At 41.5% G+C, this 17,324-nt stretch overlaps 1 protein-coding gene and 1 long non-coding RNA gene across 2 annotated transcripts; both read right to left on the bottom strand.

The window, feature by feature from the left end:
* Window positions 1-133: 133 nt before the first annotated feature.
* LOC143330135 (uncharacterized) lies at window positions 134-1,125 on the bottom strand. Its single transcript, XR_013077938.1, has 2 exons — window positions 1,050-1,125; window positions 134-858 (listed from the first exon to the last, which is right to left on the bottom strand). It is a non-coding gene; the product is annotated as an uncharacterized LOC143330135 (long non-coding RNA).
* Window positions 1,126-1,931: 806 nt separating this feature from the next.
* cdc16 (cell division cycle 16 homolog (S. cerevisiae)) lies at window positions 1,932-9,447 on the bottom strand. Its single transcript, XM_076747776.1, has 18 exons — window positions 9,249-9,447; window positions 9,011-9,065; window positions 8,597-8,694; window positions 8,417-8,455; window positions 8,141-8,281; window positions 7,316-7,475; window positions 7,123-7,217; window positions 6,604-6,737; window positions 6,056-6,135; window positions 5,895-5,944; window positions 5,734-5,807; window positions 5,508-5,633; window positions 5,075-5,227; window positions 4,373-4,436; window positions 4,189-4,250; window positions 3,198-3,333; window positions 2,919-3,009; window positions 1,932-2,769 (listed from the first exon to the last, which is right to left on the bottom strand). The coding sequence occupies exons 1-18, from the start codon at window positions 9,294-9,296 to the stop codon at window positions 2,516-2,518; spliced, it is 1,860 nt and encodes a 619-aa protein (XP_076603891.1). The 5' UTR covers window positions 9,297-9,447; the 3' UTR covers window positions 1,932-2,515.
* Window positions 9,448-17,324: the final 7,877 nt, after the last annotated feature.

Genomic DNA, 17,324 nt, shown 5'->3' with positions numbered 1-17,324 from the left:
ACATTATTGGATTACATTATTGATGTGTTTATGTGTACAGCACTTTAATGTTGCAGATGGTGAAGGTGGGGCTGATCTTAATATACTGCTCGGTGGCTTGTGTATTTCCTCCATGGGGCCAATACAACACATCTTAAATAATATATCATAATTTATTGGTTGATTACATAGTGTATTATTAATCTGAAACGGTACAGTCATTAAAAACTACATCAAATGAATGTAGTGAAGTAAAAAGTATAATATTTTCCCCTGAATTGCAGTGGAGTAGAAGTATAAAGGAGCATAAAATGACATTACTCAAGTACAAGTACCCCAAAACTGTACTCAAGTACAATACTTGAGTAAATGTCCTTCGTTACTGTCCACAACATTCTTAACCTATGCAGATATTTATATTCCAAACAAAATATGCATCATGTCAAATTCAACCAAGCACACCACTTCACTACATGGTGGTGCATTTTTTTCCAATATCATAATCACAACCATCATCAGAGAAATAATGAGTTATCAGAAATGTCTCCTGCCGATTTTTACCGCAGATCACTATATTTTTCATAAAAACCTTCGCTGCATCACTGCATAATAACAGTTTTTGCACTCAACAGGTGTGTGTCGTGTCAAAGTAAACCGACCCCCCCTTGTTGTGCTGATCAGTCTATGTCCCGGCGCCACTGCACAAGGCTGCAGCCCCGCAGCCCTCCGTTTCACCGCGCTGGTCCGGGGTCGGGCTGCGGGGCTGCACGCTGAACTGATCCGGACAACACGAGCTGCCTGGAGCGCCGCTGCCCGCAGAGCTCCAGCAGTCAGGGTAGGACTGGCTCACAGACCGCCCGTGGTCGTCTCGGCAGGGAACTGAGGGGAAAATAAAAAGGGCATTCATTTAGCTCGGCCAGGTGGCTGGATTTCGCTGTTCCATCATCTTCAAGCCATTTTCCAAGTAGCAATAAATCATCGCACGGATCGGCTGGATCATTACACTGTGGAGCAGCATGGTGCTGTTTCAGATGCAGGGATTTGGTTTCATGAACGCACCATAAACTCACCACTGAGGAAAGTTTGCCTGCCATTGCTGGCCTCCACACACATCCGAGGTTTCTCTGGGGTCGACACGGAGCTCTTCAGGCTGGGAACAAAAGTGGAGCAGGTGTCCAGATCCCGACAGACCTTGTCTTGGCTGTAAATGACGGCGGATTTAGACGGAGTGCAGCCCATCTCTCCTGAATGTACAGCAGACGCTGTCCATTGGAAAAAAAAAAAAAAAAGGCTCCGGAGGTGAACGGAGGAGTCCGGCCTGGGAATGTCAGATGGGATGGAGAAGAGTTGTGTTTTCATGCGAGGCTCGGAGATCTCACTCCTCCCCCAGAACATGACATTTGAGAGGATGAGGATGGTCTGATCTCCAGACCGCTTCACAGCATCCACACATCACGTGGTTTGTCTGTGGAGGGCTGGAATCCAGCGGGAAACGCTCTGCTTTACATTGCTTCTGTACACATGAACTGCAACTGAATCACCGCTTTAAAACAGACACAGGCAGGCTTTAACACGTTTATACTCCACAGTAGTAAATGTCCGCATGTTATAGGAGTTGTGTGGAACAACATTCAACACGTGAAAAAATTGGAAAAACAAATTTTGTAAGGATGTTTGGTTTAATTATTAATTATTATTCAATTAATTAGTTACTAGTAATTGTAACTATATGAGCAAATCTCAGGATAATTATCAAAGCATCTCTTTAAAGTTTAGTTGCCATTAAGACTAAAATGATTTTTTACTAGCACATGCTTATAACTATGCAAGAGTTCACGCTCCAACAGGTTGCTGCAAAATCTCCCAGCCCTATTGCCATAAACACATATGTTCTGTGGGTTTACATATCAAACACTTTATTCTGATTAACACAAAACACAGAAGTGCTAATATCTTTTAAGATAAATGCATGGTTTATTGTAGGAATTTTCCAGGAATTGTTTTCACCGAAACTGCTTGTATTTAGCTGGCTCTTTATTCAAGGTGTAAGTCCACAGGTTAAGCGACACGGAGCATCCTGCCACAGGCAGCAATAAGTGACTATAGTCTTTAAGATCTGATGTGAGGTGTGCGGCTGTGTTTCCTCTGTTCAATCAAGTGTCAGAGGACCACATATTCCCAGCGTCTTCAAGCTACACCCAAAGTTCAATGCTAAACCAAGCACTCAACCCCTGAACCAAGGCACATGTCAATTCCCCTTTTAAAGTGCACTCATGCAAAATTAACATGACGTACAGCAGGCGCTGTATACAAATTCACACTCTTTTACTCACGTTCATAATGTTCACAATGGCATGTTCTATGTTTTGTCACTTACAGAAACAACCATATCTAATGCACGAGAGGGAGAATCCACAGGAAACCTTTGGTGGAGGACAGGTGCCAAAGTTTTGGTTTGATAGTTGTCCTTGGGCTCGGATATGTGTACCTATGACAACCTGTTGCTACGTCAGTTCCACCTCCTGACGGGGTGAGATCACGTGCTGGTGTCTGACAAGGTGTCTAACATCACATCACTCTCATACATATCGCACTCCAGGGTCAGAGAGAGTCGCAGAGGCGTCTCCAGCATCATCTTGTCCTGATTAGACAATGGCGTTTCCAAGGACGTGATGCTGGTGTCTTCCAACCTTGGCGTGGCTAGGAGGTCACTGGGCTCTGAAGTGTTCAGCATCTTCATCAGCGCTGGAGTGTTCAAGCTGCCTCGCACCTTGTCATTGATGTCTGTGCCTTAGTGGAGACACATGACAACACACTGTTTTCAAATTCTTGTCAAAGACTTCATTTGAATTTGTGATAATGAAATAACTTAAATTTTCATGCCAGCCATTAAAGGCCAAAAACAAATCCTGTGAGACTGCAGTAGAGCTGCATCCTACCTATGTAGGCATCTGTGTCACCAATGTACATCTCAATACAGTGGCCGAGCATCGTCACAGAGAAAGTGTCGTCCCTTTTCAGTCCAAGTGCCTGCACAAGAAGAATCCAAACCAACATCAAGCACTGCTTACAAAAGCAAAAATCAAATCAACCAATCACAGCTGATGCACTTTTTTACTCCACAATATCCTTTTCTATTTAGTCTTCATTATAGGTTCAGCTTTATGCAGCTAGCAGTGTTTACTGCTTCTGTCTTATAGCTAATAAGAACACTTCACCGTATGAAAGTAGTCGATGGCGCTCTCAAAGTCGCCCATGAGGCTGTGTACGTATCCTATGGCAGCGTAAGTGGAGGCGTGCTGAGGGATTAACACCAGCGCCTGACGGTGGTACTCCAGAGCCTGGTCGTACTTTCTATGGAAACAAACACAGTTACACACAAAGACGATCTCAGTGCAGTCAACATAAGCAGATGTTAGCATAAATGTGACTTTGTATGGATGTGGCCAGGCTCAGCCAATGTCATCCATTTGCAAAGTGCCAGCAACATCAGGACAGCCATGCAGTGTACGCCATCTACAGACAAGGAACGCAACAGCAAGTGCAAGTTTGAAACTGGTGCCATTTTAGGCAAAGAGTGCAACAAAGAAGTTATTTTGCTAAATACGACATATTTGCTACTCAATCCTCCAGTCCGTGGTCTGTAACACTGACTGCTTGAAGGTGGCAACATTGACGTGTACCCGCAAATTGCTGCTGCTATCGTTTTGGTGAATGTTGGCAGGTATATGAAGATCTCGTCTGACGATGACCAAAAGACCAAAATGGTCTTCTTTGTAGACATCTGTCTGCTGAGAGTGACTGAGTGAGGTGAGCCAATTTAATGAAGGTGTCATGACTAAAAACGATGCTTCGATGACGCACCAACAACCTCCGAGGCGTTCACTTTGTATGGATGAAACGCTCGAACTATCCAAGCCTCTCAGAACAACCACTTGTGTGGCACACATTTTGTGAGCCCCTTATATCTATTGAGTGGTGCCTATGCATAATTCATGAAAGGCTTTTTCATGAATTCTCAATGAAGACCCTACCTATGCTGAATGACTGCAACAGAACATGTCTTAAGCACATCTCTGAAAATAGTCTGTAGCAGGTTGGTGGAAAAAAAACAAACAAAGAAAATAACATAAGGAGGGGAATGAATAAATTATAGCAAAGTGCACTCGAACCAACCTTCCTTAATTAAAGAACTGGCTCTACACTTACTTCAATTTCCGACACACGTGACCCAAGTTGTTTAACAAAGGCTCCCATTTGTCCACAGTAACCTTAAATTTAAAGAAAAATAGCAAAGAGAACACATTAAGTAACCCTCGCAATGACACAGTCATGTTTTCAAGATGCTCATCATTCACATGTTTATACTTCCATTAAATAAATTAGCACTTGCCTCATTCCCTATGGCTTTGATCTTCTCCATTGCATCAAGAAACAGCCTCTCTGCTGTCTTCCAGCTGAAACAACAGACATGAAAAACATTCTTGCAGCACATCTGAATTTTCAATAAGGTAAGTATGTATTAAGACGCAGTATGAATTATTCAAATTTGTGTTCATGTTTTCCTATCTTTGAAGGGCCAGTACAGAGTTTACACTCTGCCACTGGGGTTATATGAGAAAATATGTATTTTTGTAATCAGACCAATTCAACTCGATGAAGGGATACTTCAGATCTTCTCCATAAGATGGTACAATTTAATGGTAGTTAGTTCAAAGTGTAAGTATTAGCTGATGCTCGACGTAATACAAATTGCTGTCATTTGATCTAAATCTTTCTGCCAGCTGTGACACTTCCAGGCAAAAATGAACAGCAGCAGACATGGCTGCACCAACAGAAAGAAAGCTTTCAAAGAAAAGCATCATAGCCGCTCCTCATTTTGTCGAGCAGGTTATTGGCCATTCAGTGATTTTATTTCAGCTGTACAGTCACTTTTATGGCTGGACAGCTGACACACGTCGCATTTTAAAACAGACTTTAAAACCAACTTTTACAAATACCACCGCTGTGTGCCAACGTAGGTTCGTGCTGCCAATGACATTGTCAAAGTAGAGGCCTAAGTGTTACTGTGTGTGTTTGTGACTGCGTGACTCACTCTCCATTTTGGAAGGCAACCACCGCCACCTCATGGATGACAAACGGGTCCTCTGGAGCGATACTAAGAGCCTGGCTGAAGAAACGTTCAGCCAGCTTGGAGTTGTTGGTCAGACCGTACTCCAGGCCGATGTAGAGCATGGGCAAGTGACACCTGGATCAGAGAGTGCAGGAGATGTCACACAAGACTGGACGTGTTCCGATCTTATGATTGGGTTTTACTGACCGATTGTCTGTTCCTGCTCTCCAACACAGCATTACCATTTCAAAAGACATCACTTAAAGAGATACGCTTTTCTTTATCGCAGCTCCTGTTTATGATATAGGCTGACAGGACAGGTATGTTTTTTCACATTAACTCTGAACCTAGTACAGCTACAAAGACATCCACTTATAAAAGATATGGAGGTGAGAACTCCAGGACGTGTACCCACCCTTTCATCAGCTGGGCAGCAGTGAAGTAGGCAGCCATGGCTTGGTCATGCTCACTCTCCACTGCGAAGGAATGGCCATAGGCAATCCACGCAGGACCATACGTCCTCTCCAGCGTGGTGGCTTTGCTACAAGAGATACACAATACCCAGTGTATATAAGTGACCCTGAACACCCTGACTGTGTTCTCATACAGATGTCATTCCTTTTGAGTGAATGAATGCATACCTCAGGTATCGGCGAGCATGTTCGTTTTTATGGCCAACCATGAGATAATAGCACCCAACAGCAAACCAGGATACCTGATAAAAAGTTTTATTTGGTTATCAAATACAGTAAATTATGTAAACAGGGAAATAGATGTATAGTGATATAGTTGTAACACTTACTGGGTTGCTGGGATACAAATCTACGAGTTTGTGCGAGAGGTAAAACAACTCTGCACGGGGAAAGAAAACAAAACGGCTTGAAGCATTATACTGATGGGCAGGCCAAAGCAATCAAGCCAAACATTCTTTATGCATGAACTAATGAGTGATAGAGATTTTACCATTTGCTTTTCCAAGCTCCACCAGAGTTCCTATGTGGACTGGCAAACAGTTGGCATGGAAGGGGTCTTTAACCATCACCCTGAAACACAGGAACAGAGCTGTGTTCAATGGTCTTTCAGGTTTTTATCAGGCTGACATAAGATGAACCTTTTCTGATCCCCAGCAGGGAAATTCAGCAACGTTTTAACATTTTCACAGTGTGGAATCCAAATCACTTGTCTACTTCAGATTAAAAAAAGAACAAAGTCAAATGTGTGCATATCTAAGAAAAACAGCTATTTTACTTTGGCTAAGCTACCCATCAATGTCCACATCATTTCAGCAAAAACACAAAATGATAACTGAGAAAATCAACTTGTGTCAACTTTCTAGTGGGAAACACAAGGTCAGTGAAATATCTTTCAACCTTCAATCACTCCCAGTCAGTCAATAGTCAAAGGAAATAAAATCTGAATTCACCTTTGTTTGCATGAACTATGATTCAACAATCAAAACTCAGACACGCAAAAATAAATAACAAACTAAGAGGAAACCTGAGGACACCTACATCGATGTGAGTTTGTAGCACATCTTGAAATCACAGTTATAATAATGCCTCTCAGCAAGAGACACTACAACATCCAAGTTGTCTTGAAGACCATTGACCATCTCCGGCACCACCAAATCACTGGGCTTGTTATACTGCAGTGGGAAGGAAAACAAGAGTGTGTGTGTGTGTGTTTATGCATGCGTGTCAAAGGTGGGTGTGGGGTTTAAATATGATTCAGTGGGAGCAGAGATAGAGCAAGGAGAGGAGACAAGGAGACAGATGAAGAGGGGTCAGAACAAAAACAAGCCAGAATATCCATAATATGCATTTGCATTTCAATTTATAATGATTATACTGGAGAGCACCATTTGGTTTGTGCATGCATGTTCATGAAACACGAGAGCATCTGAATTTATTTTGACGATCATCATGTGCAACGATGTGGCTTAATGATGTGCTTTTAATCATTTTTGGACAATAATGGATACACATATATAATATAAAATAACTTTCCAAACTAAATGCAGAGCCCCTTACCTTCTTTAACTTATTCTCAAATAGGAAGTGTAACAGCTCTTCCTCTTCCTCAGTGCACTGTTGACTCAGAGGAAGCAAGTCAAGGAATTCTTTCTCTATTGAAAAATGAACATGTTATTGAAATGTTAATAAATGGCACGTGTGTGTTGAAAATTACAAATCGGTGCACAGCATCGCCACAGATCAGCCTCACCTTCCTGTGCCGTCAACATGTGGTGGGACGTTAAAAGGTCAAAGGCTTCAAAGCAGTACACATCCAGTTTCAAGGCCTCTTTGTAGCTGGAGGTGGCCAGTGGTCTGTTGTCCATGGCATCATAGATCTTACCTCGTAGGAGGCAGATGGAGCTGCTGACCTGAAATATTTCAGAGAGGGAAGAGGGAGAGAAGAAATGCGAGTCTCAAGTAAATGTCCAAAATATCACTCATAACTTCATATAGTGTTAAAGCTCCACCCACAGCATTAAGAGGACTGGACTGAGGCAGCGATTTCAAACACCTCTAACGTGCTGACATGGAAGATATCTTATGTCAACATTACATGTCACATAACTTTCCCATCAAAATCACACTTGCTGCACTCAACTGCTACTACGATGTTTTATTACTTTATATCTACATTCAGAGCAAGACTACCATCCTAGCCAGTAGCACAGGACTGTTTTGAGCGTGTGAACTCCCTCACAACAAAGTCAGTGCAGATCATCAAATCTGCTAAGCAGTATTTTAACAATCATAATTAAATCTGATTTTGAAATAAAACCGATGATTTCATGCGACAATTGAGGGTGAAAAGGATATTTCATTTGTTTGGTAAGTTTTCCTCTGTGAAAAATCTGATTGTTTTAAAATTGCTACCAAGCTAGCATTAAAGTCATTTACATTTCATTTTACAGTGAGCAGCACTTACACACTAAATCAAAATTCTAAATCAATATTCATGTGTGAGACCACCTAGTACCAAGCAAATCATGGACTGTATTCATCATATTCCCTTATTTAAGCGGCAGCCCAAACTTACAGAAGCAGGGGACATGTCCCAGTCCTTGGTTGACTCTGGTGCCCCGCTGTCCTCTTTCCCACTCCTGTCCAGCAGCTTCTTACTGGCTGGCTCCTCTGCATCCAGGATATCCAAGGCCTGCTGGAACTCTTTGGCAGCATACTAGACAAAACCGCCAGAATATTGTAAATCTAATGAAAAATATCTATCAGGTTTCTCTGGATTACAGTCTGCAAATTGTAGGGATTGAAGGTGAGGGTTTAAGACTGACACAGTATGTGTTTTCCAGTTACTTACATGGCACCTAGCAGCAAGATACTGACAGGCTCCGTACAACTGTGTATGAGAAGACAAGTGTTCTTTCAGACTGAGGACTGACTGACACAGGGAGGATATGCCACTGATAATGCTGCAATTGGTTTCATTTTGACATAAACCGCATAACTCATTCTTAATCTTTGATTGGCATACGATTACCTTATCAAGTTTTCGTGAACGGAGGGCGTGGGAGGCTCTGTGGTACTGTGAGGTCAAGTAAAGGCACTGAGCTAGCCAGTAGATATCCTGGGGATCCTCTGCATGCCAAGCAAAGAGTTAACCATAAGGTCACTAGTTTCTGACGTTACAAAATCATCACTGGCAGGCTGTTTGCAAGCTAACGTTGCTGTTTCGTCGGCCATCAGCATTAGTAAAAAGTTTCTTATCAGCTGATGATACGTAATAATGACAAACAAAACACATGCAAATCACGAATAACATTATTCTCCCTATAAATCTCCAGCCCTACTAACATCAGCTTTGTACCTATAGGTGACATATTGGAGGTTTATTTAGTTACACTGTAATTCCGGCTAGCGTTAGTCGTAAACAGCACTAACGGCACTCACTCACCGTGAGAAAGGGATGCTATCTTGTCGGCCCAAAACAGAGCACTTTGATACTGTTGCTGCAAACATACACAAAGACAGGGTGAGAGTCACTCAAACATACATTTTGCTGTCTGACCGGGCAATAGCTTTAAATTAGCCAGAGCAGGCAAACTATGAAGGTTTGCCACAATTGACGCCAGGTTTGTCTTCTAGCTAGCATTAGCTAGCAACACAGGAACTAAAAGAATCATAATTCTTACCTGGTCGATGTACTGTCGTACTCGCTTTCGAAGCCTGTCGAGATTCATTTTGATTTTTGCTTGTTTGAGTTATGGCTCTGACTATCAAAAGTGTGGCATTGTTAGAGACAGAGAAAAACAGTGTATCAAACTCTTCACAAAACAGTACGTGCTAGCTTGCTAGCTGCGTAAAATCAAATCCGCGGCTTCTCTCTGCAACGAGTGTTCTGCAAAATTGCGCCGTAAGGAAACTCACAGTCGACAGATAGTTCCACATTAACGCCTGTGTTTTTTCACTTTCGCTTTAATCTAGCTGTGAAATAATGTTGTATATATAACAACAACACATACATATTTATTTAATTCATTCATTTATTTATTATTTTATTTGTTGTTATCAAAGGAACACATTACAAAATGTTCAGTTTGTGAATACTACATCGTCCACAGAAGTACTGGGTTCATAACTTTATCTAGGTGCTCATCCTATACAAAGTACTACTATTGCTCTATTTTAGACCAGAGATCATATATGTGGCATACAATATCTAGTTGCAGGTCCTCTGGAGTTGAGATTGTCTTTTTTAATACAGCTTACAGAGGAAATGACAGAGACTAATGTGACTTTGCCAAGACAACAAGGCATGTTATCCCTCTTCAGGACTTGCAGTCTTGAGCTTGCGTGTTTAAGGTGTGTGAGGATTGTTGGATGTTTCATTTCCACCTGGAGAGGGCGATGTTAAAGCCGTGTGAAGGTCACCTGCTTGAATTTGAATGGTGTCAGAAGAACCAGGAGTCTCAGGTTTACCTGGTGATATGGATTTCTGGTGTACATTTGGTTCAGTGGCAGGGTGTGTCACTACACCCTGCTGGATTGCTGTTCCTGTGCCTTCTTTCTTGCTGGTTTCTTTCTTCTTTTCATTTTCCTCAGACTCTGCTTTACTATTGGCCTTGTTGCTTGCAGGGCTGTGTGTGGTTGCATCAGCGCTGATCTTTTGTTCTTTATCAAAGTCACTGCACTTTTTCATGTTTTTTTTTTGTCCCTGGGATTGACAGATAAAATGAAGTCTTTATCATGGTATACAAGAAAAGATGAAATAATACAGTTTAGGAGGTCACTGGAATTCTGATATAACAGTGCCTAGAGTGCAGACATTACCGATTGTGCTTAGTGAATGAACCACAGCAGTCATGTTAGTGTATGTAACAAAAGAAGAAAAACATGCAACCTTTTGCTGGTTTGCTCTTCCTCGTGGATAACGTGCAATGCTGTCCATCACCTTCAGAGTTTTGAGCCAATCCTCATGCCAGCTCCTCACACTGTAGTGAGGCCTGCACTGGCTCAGACGCAACAGGATCAGTTGATTCTCCTTGGTAATACGGAGCAACTCCACCTGTCGCTTCTCCTTGCCAAGGCTATAATGACGAGTAAACACAAGCTTTACAACTGGGTTTTTACTTTCAAGGACCATCTTATTTCCTGGCAATACAACTTGTTGCCTGACGTAAATATGCACATTTACACTGATGTTCGTGCCGCAACCTCAACTAACCTTTTTCTGTCATAATTATTCCTGTTGTCAACTCCTCCAGTTGTCCTCATGATGTGTGATATTTTCTCCATAAGCATATTGTTTTCCCTCTGAATCTTAGCTGTCCATTCCTCTTCAAGCTTCGTACAATTACACATGATTAGAAATATAAACCCACTGTTTTACACTACAACATTTCATTCAACATTCTTATATTTACTTGACCATTAATTTCTCACAGCTTGAGACTTGGTATGTGTCAGCACTGAAACACCTGCTGCCACCCTATGGTCATGATGTGAGTTAAGGCAAAAACATGAGAAAAAATGCAACCTTTAGCTTCTTTGACTTGAGAGCCAGGTGACTATATGTCTTTGGTGGAGTCGTGTTTATTGTTGGTTTTGCTGACTTCACCTTGGGAGGAAAAATATAACATATAGATTTGTACAAGGCACTGAAGGGTGATTAAACCGATGAAAAAAAGAGATTCATTTAGTTCTTTTGTGACTTGAGCTAAAGGTTAAGGTGTATGTGACACAATGTGTACAGTAATAGCAAGTTATCAAGTCACTCCACAAGCCAAAGCACAAGCTTCTCCTCACCTTTCTCCTGTGTAAATCATATGAAGCCTTGTCCCATTTCTGCTGCAGGTATTTATTTCCTCCAGACAGTAGGGGTTGATATGCCAGATGCATCATGGTCCTGTCAAGACAGAACATTAAACTACATTGCAATAAGCCTACTACAAGCCCCCCCACACCCACTATAAAGAGAAACACACGTTTTTATGATGTATCATTGGCATTAGTGTTGTGGTCCAGAATCAAACACATAAAAAGTGAGCAGTATGCTAGCTAACCCAGTCCCTCAGGCCTCTTGGACTCACCTCACAGTGTGCGACTGCCCTGTCTCCATTTCACAACTCTTCACCTGCCCATAAGCATGTGTTCATGTTCTGAAGCGTCCAGGTTGACTGGAGCTCAGAGACCGCAGTCTGTTTTCTGCCAGTCATACATGGTTGCCATGACAGCAGCTGGAGAGAGCGGAGATGAATGAATGGTTTCAAACGATGTGCTTGTTTAGCAAGTTCCACACAGAGAAACGCACACAGGCATAGAGACAGGCTAATTAGCGAGGAGACTGTGGAGAGAGTGACTGTAAAATGAGCCTCTGTGTGAAGACTCTGTTTCACACAGTTCAGAGCTGAAAATGAGCCGGGATGCAAACTGTTTTCACAATGTGCCCGTGCTATTTCAAACTGCTCGGGCCTGCAAGGGATGTAAAAAAGCGACACTCATTTCTGAGTGCTGATCAGGCTTCCTATTGCAGTTAAAGTTCAAAGGGTCTGTTAAACATGCTGATCATGAAATAATTAAATCAAATGGAGAATTACTGCATTTCATGAAAATAAAAAAAATGAACTTGGCAGGATTGAATGAATGAGGGCATGCAGGCAGCTGTACTGTACTGCAGCCTTGGTGACAGTAACTGGGAAACTTACATCACAGCAACCTAAAGTAACACACACAGCAGACACTGTTTGTACAGAAGACACACACAGACGATTTTCTGTCATAAACCACACACCAAGTCGATGTCAGGTCATGAAAAAACATTTCACATGGAAAATTCAAGCTTATTTAAAGTTATACAACTACATTCAATGCAATTTAATACACACGCCACACAGCACTGCACACCATGCTGTGAGCTGTGTATGCACAGCAGTGTGTGGTATCATGCCAAGGAGCCCGTGTATGTTTGCGACAGAACAACACAATGGAGCCTATCATCAAAGATTTATTGAATGAATCCCATTAAGGTGACATGACTTCATGAATGAAGATGTATTTTACAACACTGCCCCCTACTGACTACAGCTGGCGATGTCGATTTTTGGTGCGACTGAGCTCACAGCTGTAAATAATTCAAATCCCCATGCCAGAATGAACAAGGAAAGCACTCATGAACCTGTTATAGATTAACGTCTAATAGATCATTATGTCAGTGCCTTTAAAGCACTATGATAAACTCTAAATGTAATGTTTAGAGCAACAAGATTCAGTGTATTTTTAGGACTGGTAAAATGAAATCAATATGTTTAACTGGCCTATGCATTACCTGTGCAGCCAACTACCAATGCACAAACAGTATGCTTGCAAATAACTGCACATGTGAAGTTTTATGAGGCAGTTACAGAATAATGCAGCTGTGTGTAACTGTAGAAGTTGCTATATAAAGCTGCCATGGCAAAGGGCGTTCTTCGTGTCTGACATCTCCCCACAGATGCCCTCACAAGCCAATTAATTGTTCCCCTCAGCGCAGTCACATCCAAGTGCATGGGAAGAGCCCTCATGAATGAATTATAGACAATAAAACGTTTCCAGTCCAATTTGTTACTTTGTTGTATAAGAGGAGACGTGCTGATGGGCCAGATGGCAGATACCAGGGTTATAAAATAGGGATTGGGTGTTAGCTGCTTCTCGCTTTCCTGCATTCTTTCTTTGTGATTCATTTGTATCACGTTTCAAAAAATGTAACTTCCTTTGCAATGTATGGAGCTGGGTCTTAAAGGGGGATGCTGCAAAAATCATAGGCACCGGGCTTGTAAAATCGAAGCAGTGATTTTGAATGCTTCCACTGTGTGTTTCATAATGAGAAATCATACCTGTTTTTCCACAGTGAATTATGTACATGTATACAAGATACACGTTTGTGGCCAAGTGGTGGGGTACAACCATTCACACTAACACAGTCTCTACTGTGGTTCACCGAGCCTGCAGGCCTTTGGTCTGTAGAAACTGCTGCACCTGGAGGAAGCACACAAACCAATGGAGAACATGCAAATACAGAAAAAGCCATTTGTTGTACGCACAGAACCTTGTGACCAACAAAATAGTCCCCACAGGTCTCTTGATGGCCTAACTAGTGGCCTACACGCACAAACACTGCCAAGCTGTGCCAGAGTCAAGATGTAGGCCTATGTTTTCTTTTCATTTTCATTCAATTCTAATTATAAAAAAAACATGAAAAAGTCAAATGCCTTGTGTATGCTGTGGAAGTATCATCATCAATTAAGAAGGGAGATAATGATATATTTAAGATAATGAAGCTTGTTTTCTTCTTCAGAACAGCAGGGGACGCTTGCAGTTCCACACAAGTCTCATTGGCGGACCTTCCATCGCACTGTTGTGGGAATAAGTGCTAAGAAAGACGATCTCTTTGGGACAGACGAAGCACTGGAAGACCTGATAACACCTATCAACATAACAGAAACAGTGCGTGTGTGCATTTGACAACAACTCTGAGACCTCACATTATCCATCTTGTCACCATCCTATCTGATTATGTTGTTAATGGTAGTGCAGGTATACAGCTGCTTGTAAGTTCAAGATAGTAGTATAGTACTGGGCTTTGAGGAGCAATCCAATCAAATAGTTGAAGTAAATTCTGCATGTTTTTTTATACATGTTGTATTGTTTCTCACCACACAACAGGCACACCATCTCCCCTGTCGGCCTGCCTGTCTCCGCTGATTGAGACAAGTATCAAGAGTTCCCTTGGAGCTCATATTTTCTAGTCTATGCCTGTGGCAGGAGGGGTTTGTGCATTTCCCTACGGTCAGGATTAAGTTATTTTTTTCTTTAAGTTTGTGTGATGGAAAGTGACTACGGTAACAAGACCCATGAGGAGATCCTGTTTGGAGGTGGCCGGATCACACCGGCTCGTTAGGATTACTAAGCAGAAGCCTGCAATCAAGGTGTTCCTTCAGTAAAAAGATTTTCATTATTTTACATATGTAGTGCAGTCCTTCAATGCCAAATATGTTTTGGTGGAAAATTAAAGCTTCATTTTCTCTACATCTTCATGCAGTGAGTTGGCTCAAATGCAACACTTTATTCATACCTTTCAGATCAGCAGTGACGCATTGTGATTGCATTGACCAGGAAGCTCTTGCCAACAGAAGGTCTCTTCTTAAAAGCTCTCTTCTCCTTCCTCAGTGATCATCTATCAGACTGGTGTGGATGAAGCATTATAAACACTGTCTTGACCTTTTTTAAAAATAGAAACAGACATAAGAGACATCTCTAGGCACACAATTTACTTCATTTGGAGTTGACCCTGTTCTGCCATTATGAACTCTGATAGAGAAGGCTGCACATCACATTTTATCATGTCAGAAAATGCAGAAAACACACTTATGTGAGAGTGTTATCAGGCCCCCTTGTCCCCCTCACCTGCTCCTTTCTTTGTGCAAAAACCTAAACTAAACATATGCACTTCCCCTGGTTAACACTGACAAAACTTTAACTCTAACAAAATCTGAAAACCCTTCTTACTTGATTTATAGAAACTAGGTTTAAAGTCAACTCAATTTTCAGCTAATGGATGGTAGAATAGGTAACGACTCTGAGGCACTATGCTCTCGGCCCTGCTGCTCCATTAATGCTGCTGAGCCACAGAGGAATGGATGCTTTGACTCGGAAATAGGCTTTATCCCTGTAAAAGTGGCTCTTTTGATGGCAGGTGGGCACACACATGCTGCACTTCCTCCTGAATGCAGGAAGTTTGCCCCATTTTAATACTCAAACCCATACAGGCCTATATCCAAGATAGATCTGCGCTATGAAAGGTTATAAATAATGAAAGATGCAGTCTTTACAAGTTAGAAAAGACCCACAGTGCTGTTACATAACAGTGGAATGAGTTATGAGGATAACAAATTAGGCAGAGTGAGGCCAAGTACAGTAACATGCCGGACTAATCGACTGCAGTAAGCTAACGCTAACACAGATTTATGCTCAGATTGGTCCTCTTAAATGTAACCTCAGTTTTCCTCAATGACTATAAATGTTCTCCTGTTTCCCTTGGCAACTTCACCTCTTCTGAACATCTCAGCTTCTTGGTTACTGGCAAGGTCCCTTGTCCTTTTATCTTGGTTTAAAACCTGCAAACAGAAAATTCCTCTCATCATCACATATCTGACATGATAATTCGGAATGTTTTGTTGTTTAGTAGTGAGCATGGGGTTTTGTGTATATCACTCACTCTTTTCTCTCTTCTCTAAATTATGCAAAAACCTTTTAATCTTATTCAGTGTGATGGTGACATATGCCTGAAGTCAGATTTTTTAACCCATGTACTACAAACGACTTGGAAATACAAGCTATCTGCATATGGATCCATGCTATATGTCCATAATTTAAAGAATACAGCAACACATACCCTCGATGTCCATGTCAAAGATGAATATTAGACTCCAGATATGCAACTTGTGAGCTAATCATACTGTATATACACCATGCAGACTGTATCCGGTATTCTTTAAATGACTTGGACACATTCTCCAAAGCATATTATGTTATTGACTTGAATGTGTCAAAAAATCTTGAGAGACTTGAAACTTACTTGTGGTAAACTCAGATTGTTTTGTCACGTGTTAATGCAGTTGAAAGTGTGAAAAGTCTACTGCTGATTTGTGTTGTGTTCAGGTGTTTTGTGGGAAGCTCAGAAATATGAACTATGAGAGTTGTCTGCAGAACAGTGCTGCATTCAAGAGCTACTACATGGAAAGAATAAAGAGAATTTAACAGGTCACTGAAATAAGCACAATTTGTTAATATTTGATAAAAAAATCCCCTTCAGACAGAATGATAACAAAATATATTTGGAATATTATTATCCATCCATCAACACCTTTGAAGGCAAGATGTACAACATGAAGCAGTTCAAAATATAACAGAAAAATAAGCCTGCTGAAATATAGTGTCATCTGCCAAGTCTCTGTGAATAAATTAAACTGAGGCAGTTTGATTGTTTCTCCACTCAGTGGATCTGGATGGTAAAGTAATGCAAAAGACTGCAGCTTCCAGCACGGACTAAAGTAGTTCGAGAGGAGACATCCACCTCATGTCTGACACTCAAAATAACCTGATGGTATCACATTCATTGTCCACCTACTTGTTGTATTTTTTTTCTGGTACAAGTACTACAAGGTAATCTTTTATCCTCGCAGTTACAGTGACTTGTACTATCTGCACAAGATGTACAGGATAAAGATAGTGTATAGAGCAGAACAGAACGGTTCACTACATGGCAGATCAGTAGCTAAAGAGGGAGTGAAATAGCTGAAATATTGATTATCTTATTGGCAGTGCAGGAACCAATCAATCACATGCCTGCGCATGGCCGTATGTTGGGGTAAACTCCGGCCTCATGAGCTTGACTATGCAACTGTACTGCTGCAGCCATATAGAGTAGCGCAATGCATCTCACTTCCATTAAAGAAACACATTGGAAAGACACTGGACAGTCACTTGAAAAAGGAAACTGGTGAAGTCACAAAGGGCTCAAACTGAAGTGTGCAAAGAGAGCTCAGAGAGGCTAAAAATGGAAAGTGTTTTCATGATAAGGAAGCAGATATGCTGATTAAGACAATTCTCACTGGACAGGAAACTCCCAGAGAGATGATTATAAAAGGGCATGATTGGAGAGTGGGCTTTATTTTAGGCCCTGCGCATCAAGACGTGTGCATGTATATATCGCTTCTGGGTAAAGTTTAGAT

Source organism: Chaetodon auriga, chromosome 13 (genome assembly GCF_051107435.1).
Source record: "Chaetodon auriga isolate fChaAug3 chromosome 13, fChaAug3.hap1, whole genome shotgun sequence".
Taxonomy (NCBI): domain Eukaryota; kingdom Metazoa; phylum Chordata; class Actinopteri; order Chaetodontiformes; family Chaetodontidae; genus Chaetodon; species Chaetodon auriga.
The sequence above is the reverse complement of the archived record's forward strand: the minus strand, read 5'-3'. Positions and strand labels throughout refer to the sequence as shown.

What these genes read in the sequence shown, in the direction of transcription:
- cdc16 (XM_076747776.1), bottom strand. Translation starts at nt 9,296, where the DNA reads ATGAATCTCGACAGGCTTCGAAAGCGAGTACGACAGTACATCGACCAG. An exon ending in CATGTTGACGGCACAGGAAG is followed by an intron (nt 7,218 to 7,315) that starts GTGAGGCTGATC and finishes ATTTTTCAATAG; the next exon opens with AGAAAGAATTCCTTGACTTG. An exon ending in GTTGCCTTCCAAAATGGAGA is followed by an intron (nt 4,437 to 5,074) that starts GTGAGTCACGCA and finishes CTGTTGTTTCAG; the next exon opens with CTGGAAGACAGCAGAGAGGC.